The 18,939-nt window shown below is 50.5% G+C and overlaps 3 protein-coding genes across 6 annotated transcripts in view; 2 read left to right on the forward strand and 1 right to left on the reverse strand.

Moving 5' to 3' along the window:
• Tmem8b (transmembrane protein 8B) overlaps window positions 1–4,635 on the reverse strand; it is a 30,713-nt gene extending 26,078 nt beyond the window's left edge. For 2 of the 3 annotated variants that reach the window (XM_013119625.2, XM_005078781.3), the window contains exon 1: window positions 3,776–4,341. In XM_013119625.2, coding sequence (XP_012975079.1) covers window positions 3,776–4,301 — 526 coding nt within the window. In that variant the 5' untranslated portion in view covers window positions 4,302–4,341. Of the gene's footprint in view, window positions 1–3,775; window positions 4,342–4,615 lie in introns of those variants that run through there. The other variant, XM_040739315.1, reaches the window with a different exon arrangement.
• A 285-nt stretch (window positions 4,636–4,920) lies between these two features.
• Fam221b (family with sequence similarity 221 member B) lies at window positions 4,921–13,684 on the forward strand. Of its 2 annotated transcripts, none has more exons than XM_040739340.1 (7): window positions 4,921–5,205; window positions 7,018–7,696; window positions 7,850–7,993; window positions 12,431–12,541; window positions 12,803–13,000; window positions 13,130–13,249; window positions 13,400–13,684. In XM_040739340.1, the coding sequence occupies exons 2-7, from the start codon at window positions 7,018–7,020 to the stop codon at window positions 13,579–13,581; spliced, it is 1,434 nt and encodes a 477-aa protein (XP_040595274.1). In that variant the 5' UTR covers window positions 4,921–5,205; the 3' UTR covers window positions 13,582–13,684. The 2 variants fall into 2 exon arrangements, with proteins under 2 accessions (XP_040595274.1, XP_005078948.1); XM_005078891.2 differs by having other exon boundaries at window positions 13,612–13,684.
• A 3,033-nt stretch (window positions 13,685–16,717) lies between these two features.
• On the forward strand, window positions 16,718–18,914 carry Hint2 (histidine triad nucleotide binding protein 2). The gene is made up of 5 exons (XM_005078784.4): window positions 16,718–16,865; window positions 18,113–18,253; window positions 18,351–18,455; window positions 18,544–18,616; window positions 18,731–18,914. The coding sequence occupies exons 1-5, from the start codon at window positions 16,785–16,787 to the stop codon at window positions 18,820–18,822; spliced, it is 492 nt and encodes a 163-aa protein (XP_005078841.1). The 5' UTR covers window positions 16,718–16,784; the 3' UTR covers window positions 18,823–18,914.
• Window positions 18,915–18,939: the final 25 nt, after the last annotated feature.

Here is an 18,939-nt window from a genome sequence, read left to right on the forward strand (position 1 = left end):
CAAGTCAACCAGCACACTCAACCAGACAGCACCAAGTCAACCAGCACACTCAACCAGACAGCACCAAGTCAACCAGCACACACAACCAGACAGCACCAAGTCAACCAGCACAATCAACCAGACAGTACAAAGTCAACCAGCACACTCAACCAGACAGCACCATGTCAACAGCACACTCAACCAGACAGCACCAAGTCAACCAGCACACTCAACCAGACAGCACCAAGTCAACAGCACACTCAACCAGACAGCACCAAGTCAACAGCACACTCAACCAGACAGCACCAAGTCAACCAGCACAATCAACCAGACAGCACCAAGTCAACCAGCACAATCAACCAGACAGTACAAAGTCAACAGCACACTCAACCAGACAGCACCAAGTCAACCAGCACACTCAACCAGACAGCACCAAGTCAACCAGCACACTCAACCAGACAGCACCAAGTCAACCAGCACAATCAACCAGCCAGGAGCTGGGCTTGTGCTACCCTAGCCAGCTTCTGCTTTATTCCTCACAAAACCTTGTTCTTAGAAAATTCATATCACAAAACGGAAAACTAAGAATTTCAAACCTGGGCCTTTCATATGACTTCATGCTCAGTCACTTAGGAGGTATTATTCTCCCCTCACCAAGCCTAACAAAACAGGGTGTGCAAGTGTGTGTGTGTGTGTGTGTGTTGGCATAGGCTCTTAAGCCACCGAGCAAGCTAGAACTCCACCTGTGGGGCTTAGGAGTCAGCACAGAACTGTGTAACTTGTTTGTGTTCTGCCCTTCTCTATTCCCCAGCGGTTAGGAGCAGTAAAAATTCTCAGAAGCTTCACAAGAGCCGTCTGTATACTAGCTCAGGGCAGAAGAAGGGAGGGGAAGGTGTGGTAGGATTGCAAGGGAGCTGCTTGGGTGGAGGAGTCGAGAACAGGAGCTGGCAGGCCACCGAGACAGTGCCCAAGAAAGGAGAGTGATCAGAACCTCTAGGGTCAAAATGAGTAACCAGGGTGTTCTCCCAGGAAGAGGTCCTGGAAGGCAGTCACTCGGTAACTCGGTGGTACCCTAAATCACTTGGGAATAATTGAGTAGACCAGGCTGGGGAGGAGGTGATTATCTCCAGCCCAAATGCTCAGATGTCTGATGACAGCTGTCAGGAGCAGAGCCGGGGTGGGCAGGAAAGCCACAGGCCCTACCAGACAAGTACATTAGGGACAGGAGTGTCACAGCAGTGAAGGTAATTCGTAGCTCAGATGGTAGGAGAAGGTAACTCCAAAATGCAGTATCCCCATATAAAGTGCTGTAATGGCCTCTCACCGCCCCCCTCCATTTCTAAACAGTTCCAAAGAAGCTCAGGAATGTGCCCTGGACAGGTAGAAAGCTGGGGAAACTCTAGCATCTTCAAGATGCCGTAGAGACTGGAGGGAGGACTCTGAGACAAGAGATTCCAGCTACACAAGAAATACCCATAGGGCTTACCTAATTTGATGATCCCTACCTCTGGAGATGGGAGTCTTGACCCCCCAGAATGAGGTATTTAAAGGAACAGAGACATGGGGCGTCAGAAAAAAAGGTGGCTGCTGAAGGAGGGTAGGTTGGCCACACTAAACTGCCTTATACAGGTAGAAGGCACTGGTCAGAATGGATCAAAGGCCATGACAGCACCAAAGGACTAGGCTCTGCTGTGCCAACCACATGACCAATTTCAACAGGGAAAACTACCAGCTTGCAAGCTGAGCACTGGTCAGCAACCTAGAGAGCTCAGAACTGCACTCAGACAGCAGAGGGGGTATCCGAGGCAGACGGAACGCAGCGGGACTTACACTGCAGAAGACAGCTTCCTAGGGGCTCTGCCTCCAAGAGGCCCAAAGCTGAAGAGCCTTGAATACTATTGTTATAGGAAATAAGAGCTCTGGAGCTCCCTCTGCTGGGATTAGGGAAGGGCTGCTCCTCCTAAAGTTAGCACCAGGCTAGCACAAAGAGCTTGCTTGGCCTGGAGAATCAGGGGAACTAACTCTGCCTAAGCCAACAAGAAAACCAGTGGCTTTGGGGATGATGGGGTGTGACAGGATGTGCTTGTAGGAAAATGAATAAGTAGCAGCCTGGAGCTTTGAGAGGAACTTAGGAGTTTGGAGGTAGGGTGGAGCCTTGGGGAACAGCCCTAATGGCCTCACACTTTGAGATTTAAACAGGACCTACCAGAACCATGTCCCAGAAAAAGCATGAGCAAGGCCCCATCCAAGTCTAAATGAACTTGCCCTGATGTTCCTTCTACAATAATGTGAAGGTGCTTTGCCACCAGGTAAAATCACGTGTGTGTGTGCAAACGCCCCTCATCAAAACCGAAAACCTGATCGCTTCTGCGACTGCCCAACCTGCACTGTCGTCAACAATGACTGTCTGCTCCTCTATTCTGGGCCCTTCCTTTCGAAAGCAGCACTTCAGTGATCCACTCATAAGGCGAGCCGGCCAAGCTGAGGAGTGTGTGGGCCATACCACATGTCCCTCGCCCTCATACAATGACATATGCACTCCAATGACACACCAGCTCATACACACGCAGATAAAATCCATGTCACCAACATGTAAGCATGAACACATGCCGCACACACAGACTCCTATTATGCACACAGCTACACAATGCCCACGCATCTCTGCGGGACCGTGACCTTATGAATGCATTGATCTCAAGCTGTACACCGAAGCTGTACCACTGAGATCAACGGAACCCGCCTCCAGCCACAGCTGCTATTGCCAACGGCTGTTGAGCTCATCTCTGCCCTCGCTAGAGTGCCACTCAGCAAAGGTGGCTTAGGGCGGAGGTCATGAACACTAGCCACTCCCGTGAGGAGGCCCTCTCTGCCCTCAGGCTAGGGCCCTCTCTGCTTCCCTCAGCCCAGCCATTAAGAGGCTGGGCCACCCCTCCCAACCAAGTGACTTCCTAGGCTACATGATGGATATGGGTTGACACCTGCCAAATGAGAAGCAGTTTATGAATTAAGCCTCCCTGCAGACATACTAGGGAGAAAAGAGATTACGCTTTGGGCCGATGGAGGAGTACTTGGACCTGGAATGCAGTCAGAGGGAGGCCGGGGAGGGGATGGAGGTGACCAGTGTGTCACAGGAACTAGGAAACCTTTCTTCTAGCCCTACTATTGCCATCCACACACAATACAACTTCGAACAAATGACTCCCTCGCTGAGCCGCAGTTTCCCCATCTGTAGAACGTTGCTGAGCCTCAGTCACGCTTTAAAAGTACCCAGCATTATCTGTAGCCCAGTGACACTTGCTTGGGGGAAGACCCAGCCCAAGAAGAAAGCTCATGATAACGACAACTAGCCCAATCCATCTGTGCAATGCAGCGTAGTGTCCCCAAAAGTGGTTTTTAACCCCTTTTTGCATGTGTGCTTGGTATTTCAAAGGGTTAGGCCACATCTGGGGCTAGAATCGAAGCTTCTATTCTACAGGACTATGTCATCTCCACAAAACTTTGCAGAAGGAGTAAAGTCCCCAAGATTTCCCATGGAAAGCCGGCCCAAGGGGTCAGGATGGACATGAGATCTCCCGGAGCACTTTGGGGACCGTAGCCACCTGCTGAACTAGCCGAGCAACACCACTCCTGAAGTCGGCCAATGCACCTCTGGTGCAAGCCCTCCTCTCCCCCCCTCGCCCCCGCCACCTCTTCCCCAGTGACCTAGCTCCCCAAGTCCCACCTTGCCTGACTCCTTCCGGGCCACCCCTCCCTGGAACCCCGTCCTTTTCTCAATCTTCCCTGTTTCTGCACTCACCAGCCCCTGGACCAAAGACAGAAAACAGCAACAGCAGCAATAGGGCTGGCGGCAGCTGGAGCCCAGACCTGAGTCGAGGCTGGGAGAGGGGCAGAGTATGAGAGAGGCGGGGAGCCAGTGGAAGAGGCTTGGGCAAACACAGAGATGGGGGCAAAGGCTGGGATACCGGGTTGCGTTGGACTGAGCACTGGGGCTCAAACAAGGGCAGAAGATGCGATGGGGGGAGTGGGTGTGACGGGGACGGGAGCAAGGGCTGGGGCTGGGCCAGGGGCTCAAGCAAACGCTGGGAATGGGACAGGGTCAGATGCTGGGCTGGGAATTGTGACAAGGGCTGGAACAAGGACCGAGGCGGAGATAGCGGCCAAGTCAGAGGCAGGGACTGGGGTTGGAGCGGAGACCTGGACCTGGGCTTTCGCTGGGACATTGGCCTGGGCCGGGGCAGGTTTGGGAAGAGGGGCGAGGGCGTGGCCGGAGGCCAAGGCTGGGGTTGGGATAGGATGAGGGGCCGGGACAAGGGCTGGGCCATGGCCCGGGGCGGGGGCGGGGCCGGCCAGGCCAGCACGGGACGCTCGCAGAGCTGACCCGCGGCTCCGCTCCCCACCCCCAGGGGGTGGCCTCCGGCGTCCTCGAGGGCCCAGGGTCGGGACCGGGACCTGGGTAGGAGTTCAGGCCTGGGCGACTCCGGGCTGCGCTGAACCGGCGATAAGCAGGCCCCGCGGCGTCCTCGGCGTGACGCTCGTCTGGCGCTCCGCCCCGCGCCCCATTCCATTGGTCCCTCTCAGCAAAGCCCGCCCTACCCAATTTTATTGGCCTCTAACTTAACCCTGCTGGGCTACCTACCAGAGAGCCTCCTTCTCGCCCTAATCACAGAGCCCGGGTGACTTCTCAGATACAGCTTCCAGTGAATGTCAGAATGGTACAGGAACCTTCCAGAAACTCACAAAACCAGGTTCCTCTCAGACCATGTTCCTCCCACCCCTATGCACAACCTACACAGAGACTCGCCCAACTAAGGTCCCAACTAGATCCAAAGCAGTCCCCTCAGAAAACCTCACCCACGCAGATGACCAGGCTACTGTTGCCATGGAGACTACTTGGCGTTCCGGTTGCCCTGGAGATCGATGCCGGTCCCTTCCCGGCCTGGGTTCTAGAGGCTTCAGTCAAGTACATCCTTCATCTGCCCTGGACCTCTCTTGTCCCTTCCCTTCACTGCCCTTCCTTCAATCGGGCCAGAGTCCCTTTGCGAAGGTCTGCACATGCCCAAGTCTCCCCAATAAACTTAACACGACCTCTCACTTAGCAACTACAGCCTGGTTCATCAAAAACAAAACGATTCATTCCCTCGGTCAGGACCAACACTACCCCCTCCAACCCAGGTAAAGATCCTGACCTAAGAAAGGACTTGCAACCACCGAAGCCTAAATCCAGAGGTAAGTAGTTTTTCCACAGCCCCGCACCCCAGCCCTGAAATCCATCCTTATCATCCTACCTCTGCTCTGCCCTACTTTGCCCTAGAAAGACTCCAGTTCGCTTAATTACTTCTTTTTGCCTTTAGTTTTGTGCATATGGATGTTTTGCCTGCATGGATATCTGTACACTACATGCATACACTGCCTGTGGAGGCCAGAAAAGAGGGCCAGATCCCTCGGGACTGGAGTTACAAACAATTGTGAACTGCCACATGGGTTCTGGGAATTGAACCCAGGTCCTCTGCTGAACCATCTCTCTAATGAGCTTAAGATGCACCATCTTAAAGATAGCTACTGTCTCTGATGGCTGGGGAAAACTAGGGAGCCATGAAACACAAGAACCCTCGGGTAGCACTTTGGAAGGCCACTTGGGAAGGAGAGGCGGGAGAATTGCTACCAGTTCAAAGCCAGTTTGGTCTACATAGCAAATTCTAGGGCCAGACCCTGTCTCAAAAGACCAAGGGCTGAGGGTGTAGCTCAGGGATAGAGTACTAGCCAGCGTACAAAGGCCACCGCTCAGTCCTTAGCACCGGAAGGGGATCGGGCATGATCATAACAGACCTTGAATGTCAGGACCAAGAAACTTGGGTGTAATCCTTTAGTCTGAGTCAGAGTGTTTTGTGTGTTCAAAAGATCTTGCTGGAAGGAGAAAGAGAGCAGGCATCCTCCCTTCCCACAGCATCCTGGAGATGAGTCATTCATATTGTCACTGTGTGTCACATTGACTCTATCCCAAGTTCACCTGGCCCCAATGCTCAGCATGGTGCCTGAGCAAAGTGTTTGTTTAGGCTGTTAGGAAACGTAAGTTTCACAAATGGAAGACGGAGTAGAGAGATACATTGAGGATGGTAGCGGAGACGCAATGCTACTATACAATCAGGTGGACGATCATGAGAACAGGAACCACGTGGGGGAAATACAGACAGGGATACACTTAGGGAGTGTTTGGAAGATGTATTTCCAAAGTCAGCATCCAGTTGGAAATCCCTGGCCTGAAGCATCTAAAGCGCAAGGGAATAAAGAGAGCGAGTTAGCGGTGTGGATCTGGAAGTCAGCAGTAGCCGGCTGGGCATGGTGATGCACCTTTAGAATACCATGTTCAAGAGCCTGCGGCAGGAGACCTATGAGGAGTTCAGACCAGCTTGGACTACGTAGAAACCTAGCATGGGCTGTACAGTAAAACCTTGTCTTGAGAGGGAAAAAAGAGGAGGGGGAGGGAAGGGGAGGGGGAAGGGAGGGAAGAGGGAGGGAGGGAGGGAGGGAGGGAGGGAGGGAGGGAGGGAGGGAGAGAAGAGGTGCCCAGACAAAAGCAGAATGCAGAAAGTCCTGCTGGGTGCCCTGTAGTATTCTCCTGTACTCCTAGAAGCCACAACTCTGGCTTCCTCTTCAGACTCTGGCATTCCATGGCTATAACTCCACGGTCCTAAGGCATGCCCTAGACTCTGCCCTTAGATTAGCCAAGTACCTTGTTGGGACCCCCTCCAGGGGTGTGGTCCTCTGCTACAGTCTACTGATAGGCTTCTGGCAGCTTCTGTCTTTCTTTCCATCTTTAAATTCCAGCTCCCTACCAGCCTACAGTAGTATGCCGTGTGCGTGCACATGAGTGAACCTCCCGGTACTGTACCCTGAAGCCCAGAATTCTTCTTCCTTCTGGTGCCTTAGGTGTACTAATTTTCCCCTATCCTGTAACATATGTGAACTCTGGGACTCTGCCCTGACTTACAGACCCTCCAGCCTCAGCCTAATGAAGTCTGTACCTTATTCTACCACTAGATGGAAGCAAATGAGATCGCAGAAGGTCCTCAGGCCACCAAGGATGCAAAGAAACCTTCCTTAAAGGACCCCTCTGCTGAAGACTTGCAGGAACCCACTAGCCCTGAAACTGCCTTGGAGCCTCCCAGTTCACAGCCTCCTGACTCCGACGCCCTTTTAAATGTGACATCTACTCCACCGAATCCTGAGGCTGAGGCCTCTGAGGACCTCTGGGAATCTTCTCTCTCTGAACCGCCTTTAACGGCCCATACCACTAAGCTTCCTTCCAGAGCATCTCAGGATTCCTTAAAGGCCCAAGTCTCTGAAAGACTTTCAAACGCTTCCCATTCTGTGGCCTCTCTAGAAAAAGCCATCACTGAGATCCCTTTGGAGAATGCTACAGAGGAGATTCTTATCTCTGAGGTTCAAAAACCTTCTCCTCAGGCCTCACCAACAAACAACATCCCTGAGTCTTCCCGTAAGCTTTCTTCTAATGAAGCCCTACAGAGCCAGGTCCCCGAATATGAGCCCTCCCCAATGCACCCCCTTTTAGGGCCTTCCACCCAGGCCAGCGTGGACACATCTGCAAAGCCGGAGGAGGCCAAAGAGGATGAGCTGATAGTGGGGACCAGCGACGTCACTGCTCGTGTAGCCAGGCCTGAGTCGCATGCGAGCAAGAAGAAGGAGAAAAGAGTCAGTGGTAATTGTTCCTGCCTTTCCCCTGTCCCTGTGACTCTGGCACTGTCCTTGGCTTACCCAGCAGTTGGGGGACTGGGCTACTCTTACATGTGGCTCCTCTTAGTTTTAAGGCCCTTTCGCTGCCCCACTGGTTACTCAACCCCTCCTTTCTCAGGTTATACAAGCCGCCCAGTGGTCCCTGCTAAGCGGGTCGAGCTGGCGGATGTGGCTAAGACAATGCACAGAGAGAAATTTGGAGCTCAAGTGAACAATCTTTTCCAATGGGAGAAGGATTCAGCCCTGAGGGCCATCCAGACAGGTGAGCTCTAGTGGCCTTCCAGAGACCTGTAACAGGCCATGGACAGCTTCCAGTCCAACAGATTTGGGAACCTGCCCCTTCAATGTGGAAATGGCCAATCCACCTGCCTGGAATCTGGAAGGGGAGCAGGTGGGCTAGCCTGAAAGCACTGGAGATTTCATAAAGAGTCTAAGTAGCAATAGAGAGATGTACTAAAATAACTAAAATTGTCACCAACAGAAGAGTTGCGGGCCAGCACTGGATGTAGCAGCCAGATAGTCTATGCCAGAACAACCCTTAAGAGTAGCCCCAGGCTGGGCGGTGGTGGCACATGCCTTTAATCCCAGCACTCGGGAGGCAGAGGCAGGCGGATCTCTGTGAGTTCGAGACCAGCCTAGTCTACAGAGTGAGTTCCAGGACAGTCTCCAAAGCCACAGAGAAACCCTGTCTCAAAAAAGCCAAAAAAAAAAAAAAAACAAACAAACAAAAAAAGAGTAGCCCCAGGACCTTGGGCAGTCTCTAAGAACCTTGTTCTCATATGGACATGGCAAAAGATTTTGGTCCTTTTACTCCATTAAAGACTGTCACTTCTGCATGCCAGATCCATGACCATATGAGTATCCAAAACCCTTGAGGGTCCCCATCAAAGGAGATATATGTCCTAATAACCCTGTTGAGTTCAAGTACCGTCTCAGAATTAGTAACCCCCTTTTGGGACAGGGTCTCATGTGGTCCAGATCATGACTAGTCTCAAACTTCCTATAGTCAATGATGACCTTTAAGGATGATCTTGGACTCCTGACCCCCTGCTTCTACTTCCTGTGTGCTACCACAACGGGTTTTACGTGGTGCTGGGATTTATGTGAGTGCCAGACAAGCCCACTACCCACTGAGCTATATGTAATGAGAACTCTCGGTAGGCCTGTGAGCAGAAGCTGCATCTGTGTAATGGGTGTGCAGATGGGCTGTGTAGACACAAGGCACACGGCATGTCAACCCGTGTTATTGGATATCACCATCTTAAGGATTGTCAGTCTCAGTAGGAGGGCCACTCTGCTCCTCTATGATTCCGAACTGTCTCGGTGAATCGAAAGGAAAGCACTGCATTTTCTCAGGCCTCTCAAACTTCTCTTCTGCTTATGATGGAAGTGTAACTGCATCAACAGGACCAAGATTTAAAAACAACTAAAACATCCTATATTCTTATCCTCCTTTATGTAATTTATTCACCCCACTTCCATGCCCTCTTCCCCGTGCCCTTCATCTCTGTTTCTGAGTTTCCACTGATAGTGAAATCTCTGTTTGGTTATGTTAACATCCATTGCTGTTACATTTTTCTGCAAATACAGTTTCTGTCCAGTCCCCTCTTTACTCTTTTAGGTCCTCCTGTCCATTCCTTATTCTTCGAGACCTCTGTATTTCTTCTTTGTTTTAAATGCCTGTGTTTTCCTGCTTAAACAACTAGTTTGTGTACTCAATTCTGATGTTGAAGATCTTGAGTCAAGACTCCCTAAGAATTTGTGCCGAGAAATTTGAATTGTGAAATTTTCCAAAAATTCTTTCAACAGTCAGTTATTATGCACCAACTATATGCCAACTGTTGAGTTATAGTTGTGTAAGCAGTAGGACAAGAAAGGTCTCAAAGATAAGCCTTGTCCCTCAAATGTACAGAGAGACCCCACCTTAAAAAAAACAAATAACAAAGATCCCTCAGACAACATGTTCTCTAATAAGCAATTCCAATACGTAAAATGACCATTATAATTTAGGCAACAAATTGCTATGACCAGAGTCCTGCAGAGACAGAGGAAAGAGGCACCCAGTTGAGGGTGCTAGAGAAATGATAAGCATTGGAAGGAAAGATTGTTGAAGCTAATATCTGTGAGATGGTAAGAAGAGACAGACAAGCTGGGTATACTGGTGCACAACTATGAACCCAGCACTTGGAAGGCTGAGGCAGGAGGATCACAAGTTTGAGGCTGTCACAGTCTACATGGTGAGTTCCAGGCTAGCCTGAACTGCACAATAAAAGGAGCCTATCAAAAAAGTTTAATTAAAATAAAAGAGATATGACACAACAAGGAATCTAGGGAACTGTAGTGTTTTGCCTTGCGCACGAATATTGGTGGGGGCAGCACTAACTCAGTTCTGGAAACTGAGAATTGTGCAGGGATTTTTGTGCCAATGTGGAGTCATAGTTACATCCCAAGGGTACCTGAGAATCACCAAGATATTTTAAAATAGGACAACTAACAGATTTGTGCTTTTAAACTATCACTCTGGCACTAGAGTAGACAGGAGAAGGCAAGATTGAACACAGGAAGACTCCACTGGTAATAATCCAAGAGTCACTGGGTGACGGCAGAGACAGATGGAAAGGTCCAGGAAGCACTAACAAGGATTGCTGGGTGTGTAGAGTAATTAAGAAATTGTAAATGCCTGGGGTGACAACATCTAGGCTTTTGGCTTGTCTAAGTGAAGTGAGAACATTTGGAGCACATGCAAACCTGGTGAACTGAGGACAAAGGCCGAGAGGTTAGAGGTGAAATCTGGGCACGTGCTTAATGGAACATGCTGGTGAGAATGTAATAGACAGATGACCCTGTGAATCTGAAGCCCAGGAGAGAGCTAGGATGGAGATGCATCCTCCATGTAAAGACAGCTGTATGCAGTAAGGAAACCTAGAAGTCAGGTGCTGATATACAAGCATGGCTATGCAGCTGTACCAAGTCAGAAAGGCATCCAAGATAATATCTCCTTTGTATGCCTAATCCACTTCAACAGGAAGAGGGTTTGGAATCAGAAAATGGAGTCCTGAGTCAAAAGTCAGTTTCTCCACTCTAAGGACACAGAATAGAATAGAATAGAATAGAATAGAATAGAATAGAATAGAATAGAATAGAATAGAATAGAATGATATAATCTGGGGTGTTCTTTCCAGCCTCTACTCAAACTCTGTATCTGAATGTAAGACACTGATTCCAACATCCGTGCTTAGACCAACCAAACTTTGATCTTCAGGCAAATTCAGCTTCAAGCCTGCACATCACCTGCTCAGCCACTACGTTCAGCTTTTGTAGAGTTCAGAATTCCTCTCATGGAGTCCTGGCTCCCACCCACCCATTGTGACTTTGCTTCTGCCTGTGCCCTCAACCAAACATTCCAGGTACAGCAGGGTCCTGATGCCGGAAGCAGCCAAGCCAAAGCCACACCTAAACAGGATTTAGAGCCTTATGCACTATGGGTAAGATAAGAACACCTGGCTCGAGGCACAGAACTGTGGATTGCCTCTAAAGGAACGTGTTCACTTTCAGTCAGACAGTCTATCTTCTCTGACGTCTCTTTCATGGTAGGATTAGAGATATGGATGAAAATATAGACCCTTCTCTTGTGGGGAAGCCAGGGACAACTTTTAGAAGAGGCAACATTTCTGTTGAGGCCTCTAACAGGTATAAGAGTACTACAACTACAGTCCCCCAGAGGGACTCGAGCAAGATTCTGAATAAGAATTGAGATTCTCTCTGCTCTCATGAAGAATGAGAAGACAAGTAGGAGGTTCTGTCCTGTTCTCCTGTCACCTCTTAGCCCTGCCCTTGACTTATGGTAGGTCTTGCCATGGAGCTGGAGTCTCTGAGACCCCACTGCTAACACCAAGAACTTGTAGCCACCTACTGGTGCCTGTATCCGAGGACACTTGCCTCACTTTCCTTTCAATAGTCCCTTTCCATTCCTCGAAACTTAGATTTTATTTGCTTGTTTGTCTGCTTGCTTGTTTATTGATCTTCCAGCCATGACTTCTGGCCTGCCCCTTTTCTCCTGATCTCTGGAGGGCCATCAGCCATCAGCCACCCTTCTCAGGATCATAGAGGGCATCAGCTACGTAGCACTAGGACACAGAAGGGGTGACAGAGGTGTCAGCCTGGAGAGTTAGGGGATAAGCTTCCTCCTGCTTCTTGGCACCAGCTCCGCCCAACTTCCGCCGTTTCTCCAGGTCCTTCACTAATAACTCTCCTCAGGAGCCAGTCCCTGTGACCTACTGTCCACCTGGCCAGTTAGCTTCTCTCTGGCTCTCTATAAACACTTCAGAAAGGTTGGACACTAGCACGGAGAGGGGAGGAGGTAGGACACTTTACAGACACTGGTGCCTCGTGTTCATCTTCAGTGTCACCTCTAATCTCCCTGCTCTGAAACAGGAGACTGCCTTCGGCTATCTTGGCTAGACTGACAGACATGGGGTGGATCCTGAGATAGGAAGGGAAACAATGATACCTTGGGATAATAAAACTAATGAAAAGAGTCTGAGGGCCAGAGGTGAGGGCTCCCTAGTGGAGACAGATATAGCAGTGTATGGAGGGGGGTGGTTCCTCACCCCCACTCCATGGGACCCATCAGGACACTTGTAGGGAGCTTAGGATTTTTTTTCTTTTTCATTCTTCCTATTAATCCCTCTATATGTAGGTCTCTACATTGGCTGGCGCTGCCCCCATTACTTATGGGACTGTTTCCGGATTGGAAATGAGTCCAAGTGCTTTTGTGGACATTTGTTGAAAGAACACCACATCCTCTCAGGTAAGAAGTTGCCAGACTTGTCAAGTACGGAGGGGCTACTGTACTCTTTCATGTCTTGGAGAGAGAGATGGAGAGATGAACATGGGCCAGGCATGGATCTGCACAGGGAGGGATGAGCATGGGTCAGGCATGGATCTGCACAGGGAGGGAGGATCATGGGTCAGGCATGGATCTGCACAGGGAGGGATGAACATGGATCTGCTACAGGGAGGCCAGGTTCTCCAGGTGCTGGTCTAATTCTCTACCACCCCATCCTCCCAGATCTGTCGGTGCCCTGCGGCATGAGCCAGTGCAGGTGCCTCATGTTTTGTTTCATCCCGTCACGCCCAGAGGAGGTAGGTGAGTTCTGGCTTAAGAGACGGGCCACCTTCGATCCCAAAGCCTGGAGAGCCCAATGTCGTTGCAAACATACTCATGAAGAGCATGCGGCCACCGGAGCTCATCCCTGCAGGCACCGCGGTAACTTGTAGTGCACAGGGGTGCTTGGGTGGGGAGAGACAAATTTAAGAGGAAGATGATGTGAGAACATGTCAGCTCGTGGGGCCACCATCAATTCCTTATATTCTTCTTGGTGCACTTTTGCCATAGGGTGTTCCTGCAACTGTTTTGAGTCAAATTTCCTCTGTGCGGCCTGTGACCGGCGCTGGGAGGAACACGAGACTTTCTTCGAGACTGAGGAGACCAGGCGAAGAGGAGGGAGACCTTATGGTAAGGGGGCGACATGGGACAGGGGACCATGCCAGCATCTGTAATCAGAAAGGCCAGGCAGAAAGGCTCTCCCACCTCTCCCCATCCTCTCCAGGTCTCTCATCCCCAGCCCTCCCCACAGCCCATGCCTGCACTGCTTTCCACCCCCAGGAGCAGACTATGTACCTTTTGCAGAGATGCCTGCCCTCCGAGATGTCATCCTCACCAACTCTGACCTTGAGGCCCTCCAGATGCAGGGTGTCTCTGGCCAGCCCAGTTCCCACCCTAGATCCCCTGAACTCCCTGGCCCAAGCAGCCTCCAGCCTCGCTCTAAACCTGACCCCCATATCTGACCCATTCACCTCTGCTCTTCCCTCCTCCAGGGACAGACACTGTCAACACCTGGCTCAGGCCTTTCTGAGCCTGGCCAAGGTCAACAATAAAAGTGGAAGCCAATAGAATCTGACCTGGCTCTATATGGGACAGGTAGCATCAAGACTCAATTTAGAGTCAGGCCTAACTACAGGCAAGAGACAGCACCAAGCAAAATGAAGGCTGACTCCAGCCATCTTCCTCTGTCATGACCATTCAAGCTGCCAGCTCTGACACTAGGAGACTAGCTTCAAGAAAGCCAAGGAGGGAGAATGTTTGAAGAATAGAATAGGCAGAGATTTCAGATGTAGCTGGGGCTCCATGAGGCAAAAACATTGCAATTAGTAGGTGTTTGGAGGCTTTGGACAGTGTGGTTTCACACAGGCATGGTGGAAGTAAACGCCAAATAAATATCCATTAATTTGAAAGGGGTCTCTTCAAGGAGCTTGGGTAAGAATTAGAAGAAAGAAATCAGGCGATACCCAGGTTGTAAATGAAGGAAGCAACTTTTTAAGAAGGACAGGAGGAAGAGGCTCATATACAAAAAGATCTTGAAGGATGCAGAAGGGAAAAGAGATGCTTGATGAGACAAGATCTCAGACATGGAGGAAACAGGGAACGAGGCCAGGGCAGAGGTGAAGGCATTTGCTGTGATGAAGAGAGACTTCGTCTCTTAAGACAAAGAAGGGAATTGAGCTGCAGAAAGTAGGACCTCCCAGAAGTTCCCCTCTGGAGACATTATACACTCTCTGTGAAGCGAGAAAGGGCTTGGTGGGGAATGGGAGACTGGAAGAGAAAGGTGAGCACTGGGGAAGCTGATTCGGGGAATCCGAGAAAGTCATGGCCAGCGCATAGCTGAGCGTTTGTTGTGGTTGGAAGTGAGAATCTGGTTAGAGGACAGAGGCAACACTGCTTAGGCCAACGGCTGCTGATGGAATGGTTTCAGGACAGTGAGGAAAAGAAGGCAGAAGCAACGGGCCTGAAGACGTGAAGGGATGTTACAACGGGGAGGAGAGGTGCCGGGAAACAACAGCTGTCACGGGAGTAAGAAAGCTCTAGTGAGGTCCGGGAGCAGGTGTGTTGGCATCGGCTGCAGCGCAGGGGACGGTGGTGGGGTCTGCAGAGCATGCCGCTTTCAGAAAGCAGCTGCAGGTGACGGCGAGTGTTTGGAATAAGGAGGCTGTGGTCTGCATCAACGTTGTGAAAGCCAGGGAGCACGAGAACTCCACAGGTGATTTTATGCCACAGGACAGACTGACTCTGGTGGGCTTCGAGATGCCAGGTTCCCTCTTTGGGCCTCAGTTGCTACATCCATGACAGGTATAGCCTGGCTTGCCTGCACTCCATAAGAACCCAAAGAAATATCCAGCTTGACAGCTCAGTGCCCTCTAGATTTCCACCCCCTTCTCATCTCAGCTCCAATGAACTGTTGCCCTTCTCTGGGGCAAGTTTCAAGTCTCACTCCTAGGGCTCAGGGGCAAGGTGACCCTACATTTCCTGATATTTAGAAAAGGAAAGGCTGCAGTCCGGATTGCTAGGACCCCAGAGCAAAATTATGTGATCACATATCAACCCTGGGAAGAAGAAAGGGCGAGTAATGTATCTGTGTAAAACAGAGTGCTAATATGCCACAAGTTTCTCAACATTGGTTGTATGTGCTATGATACTCATATAAAAATAATTCAATTATAGAAGAGTTACTGTGATCAGGTCATTGGGGACATGGTATGTAGTCATTGTAAAATATATAAACTATACTAATTTGAAAAAATATGTGAATAATAAACATGCCATTTATTACTATATATAAGAAAATGGAAAAGTGAAACACCAAATACTCAACAATTATTGAGCATTTATATAACAGGCCATGTGCAAAAACAAAACAGCCTCTAGAGACATAGGGGTAACTTACACTATTGTGCCAGACCAGAACTCACCAGATGGTGAGTATTTGGGGAAATACTGATCTATTTTGAGGCTGAGTCTTGCTACGTAGACCAGGCTGGCCTGCAATGCATGAATGATCCTTCTGCTTCTGCCCCTCAAGTGGAAATGGAGAGATGGTTCAGTGCTTGCCACTCTTAGAGAGTACTGAAACGTGGTCCACATCTGGCGGCTCCCAAGCACCTGCATGTCACTCCAGCTCTCCAGAATCTCTGACACCCTCTTGTGTCAGGCACCCACGCGGACGTACACATACACACCAATCTCTAGGTGCTGAAGAGATGGTTATGCAGTTAAGGGCTCTTGGAGAGCACTGAAACTCAGCTACCAGCACCCACATCAGGTTCCCAACAGCCTGTAATTCCAGCTCCAGGTCATCCTATGCCTCCTAGCAGCCATGGACACCCTCACTCGCATGTACATAACCCACAGGCAGACGCATAAACGATAAAAACGTTTATGTATACAAAACAAACTTGCTGCCTCACAGAGCTAACGGCACCACACACCACTTATGAAGTGGGGAAAAATAAACGGTAATTAATGCACAATACAGTATACATAGGATGCTCCTATCCTCGCCTGTTTAAGCGGGGGAGGGGGGAATGTTCTGAAAACTGACTGCATAGTATTGATGTAAATGGGAACAAGAACATAAAACAAATTGACCGAAATTTAAAAAAAGACTTTCCTACAATACGCTTTAGATCTTTGAAGTGGTCAAAGAACTGGAATGGTTAGGTACCTACCCTACAGATTAAAAAGACCTAGTCCACGTTCACTTTGAGCCCCGCCCGTGTGACTCCTGGAACCAATAAGCGCCGAATGTCCTGAGAACCCCGCCCTCCTGGCCAGTGCGGAGAAGGGTCCGCACTACGTTTAGCCTTTTGTGCAGCAGGTGGCGAGGCCTCGCCCTCTTCCAATGGGGGGCAGAGCTAAAAGGGAACGGGCCTAGAACGAGCAAGTCCCACCCACTCAGGATCCTCAACCAAAGCTCGGTCAAGGTGGTGAACCTGAACCCATTAGAAAAAATCCCACCCCCAGTTTTAGTTCTTCCAATGGCGTAGGAATATATCTCAGAGCGAAAGTAGGGATCCAATGGAAAAAGAATTTACACGCTACTAAACAAAAATTGGCCCTGCTTTAGCAGAGGCAGCCAATGAGCTGCACGGCGGGATCCGCCCCCAACGGACGCGGCCAATGGGGCTGCGCCTGCCCGGCCGCCGGCTCCGGGAAGATGGCTGCTGCCGTGCTGCTGGCAGTGGGTTTGCGCACTGCGCGCAGAACCCTGGCGGCCGCGTGGCCCCGGGGGGCGCAGGTGAGAAGCACCAGGAGGGAAGAGGGGGCTTGCGGGCACTGGCGCATTCCAGGGCCGGCACGCGCGTCGCGCATCTTTGCAGAGCCACTGCCTTTCCCAAGGGTCAATGTCTGGGACTGTGCGGTCGAGTCACCGAGAAGCGATCTGGCGGCGACCGCTTCCCGGAACAGCCGGGGGCATCCCGGTTGGGACGGAGCTGGTGATGATGATGGCCGGGAGCGTGCTCCGGCCTGCCTCTGCTGTGCCCCCTCCAGGAAGTGAGCTCTCCCTCCGGGAGCTAGCCTGCTGTTCTCGAATCTCTAGCCCTGTAACGCGAGCCAGCATTGCTCTTTCATTTTCCAACAGTGATTTAATTTATCCCACAGTTTCCCATCAGTGTAACGCACTGATTCCGGCCTTCTGAACCGGAGGGAAACTGGGATAGTCTTACTTCCTGCCCCCTATGGTAGAGCCGAGTTCACTTAGTTGAATTCTTACATAACTCAGCTGACTCTAGTTGCTGAAATTAAAGTCCAGTGTAGGAAGCCGAGCATGGTGGCACATATCTGTAATCCCGGCACTTAAGAGAGTGAGGCAGCAAAATTACCAGGGCTAACAACACCAGGCAAAATAGCACAATAAGATATCAAATGTGACACCCAAATGAGAGCTCAGCCAATGTCAGATAGGACAAATATATTAAAAAAAAAAAAACCAAGGCTTAAAGATCAGAAAACGCATAGTAGAAATAAGTGGAAACACAGTAAATAAAGAGCTTCAAGTTCTCCTAGGACAGGACTCAAACCATTCTTTGAAGCTCTCAGGGATGTATCTGATGTATTTAATGGTAGCATAGGAACTGAGACCTCAATGTCATTTTGTTTGCTTTTGGGGACAGTGTCTTATGTATCCCACACTAGCCTAGAGTTCCCGATCCTCCTGCCTCCCCATCCCGGGTGCTGCTGGCATGACCGATTTCTGGGTCTTTTTTCCTACAGTGCTGGATTTCTTTGGGCACATTTGCAGGAAACACTTGCACTCCTCAACCCTTCATAGTGATTACTGCGTGCTCTGTAACCAGGCTCACCACCATCTGGCCCACCCTTTGCTACGCAGGCCTTGAAACCCAGGGACTTTCCCTAAGTGGAACCACTAACAGCTTCTTAGGGGAATGACGTTAGAATCACTCTTAGAGCCCAGCTTCTTCCAGCCCCAGCTAAGTGCATGGGGAAATTACTGCCAGCTCTCTCCCTTGGGTCCACCGGAAGGTCCGGGGACATGCAGGTGTGGCTGACGGGGGTGAAGTGGCCAAGGCCCAGAAAGCAGCTCCTGGAGGAGCAGCGCCAACCATCTTCTCCCGGATTTTGGACCGAAGCCTCCCAGCTGACATTCTATATGAAGACCAACAGGTGAAGACCCCTGTAGGGTCCAGCCCTCCTAAGAATTTCATAGGTGCCATTGGGTCTGATGAAGGTACAGTGATCTCTCACCTGTCACTGTTCCCAGTGTCTAGTGTTCCGTGATGTGGCCCCTCAGGCTCCTGTGCATTTTCTGGTCATTCCTAAGAAGCCCATTCCTCGAATTAGCCAGGCTGAAGAAGACGACCAGCAGGTGGGGAGAACAGGGCCAGCGACCTGTCTGGGGGGAGCCCTGGATTAAGCTATGAAAGGGACCACCTCTCCCTCTCCTCTCCCTGTAGCTTCTAGGACACTTACTCCTTGTGGCCAAGAAGATGGCAAAGGCCGAGGGTCTAAAAGATGGGTATCGACTTGGTGAGTGACTTTTGTCCTTTGGTCCGCTCACCTATGAATCCCTGTTCCTCAGTGTGAGCTTTATTCCTTGACCTCTCCTGGCGACACTGACCACTAACCTCAAGCTCATTTCAGTGGTGAATGATGGGAAGATGGGCGCGCAGTCAGTGTATCACCTGCATATTCACGTCCTTGGAGGCCGACAGCTGCAGTGGCCACCTGGCTAACCCGCCAGGTGACCCGGGACCACAGACCTGGATGCTTGGGTGGAGAAAGGGAAAAGAAATCCTGTCGCATTAATAAAACTTATTCCCCATCAGTTTTGCATTCCTGTCTTAAATATG

This window comes from Mesocricetus auratus, unplaced genomic scaffold, assembly GCF_017639785.1.
Source record: "Mesocricetus auratus isolate SY011 unplaced genomic scaffold, BCM_Maur_2.0 Super-Scaffold_6730, whole genome shotgun sequence".
NCBI lineage: Eukaryota > Metazoa > Chordata > Mammalia > Rodentia > Cricetidae > Mesocricetus > Mesocricetus auratus.

Bases quoted from the DNA above. Each gene is read 5' to 3' on its own strand.
- Fam221b (XM_040739340.1), top strand. From the start codon at position 7,018: ATGGAAGCAAATGAGATCGCAGAAGGTCCTCAGGCCACCAAGGATGCA. The intron at 7,697-7,849 runs GTAATTGTTCCT...CTCCTTTCTCAG, and splicing joins GAAGGAGAAAAGAGTCAGTG to GTTATACAAGCCGCCCAGTG. The intron at 12,542-12,802 runs GTAAGAAGTTGC...CCATCCTCCCAG, and splicing joins AGAACACCACATCCTCTCAG to ATCTGTCGGTGCCCTGCGGC.
- Hint2 (XM_005078784.4), top strand. From the start codon at position 16,785: ATGGCTGCTGCCGTGCTGCTGGCAGTGGGTTTGCGCACTGCGCGCAGA. The intron at 18,254-18,350 runs GTGAAGACCCCT...CACTGTTCCCAG, and splicing joins TTCTATATGAAGACCAACAG to TGTCTAGTGTTCCGTGATGT. The intron at 18,456-18,543 runs GTGGGGAGAACA...CTCTCCCTGTAG, and splicing joins CTGAAGAAGACGACCAGCAG to CTTCTAGGACACTTACTCCT.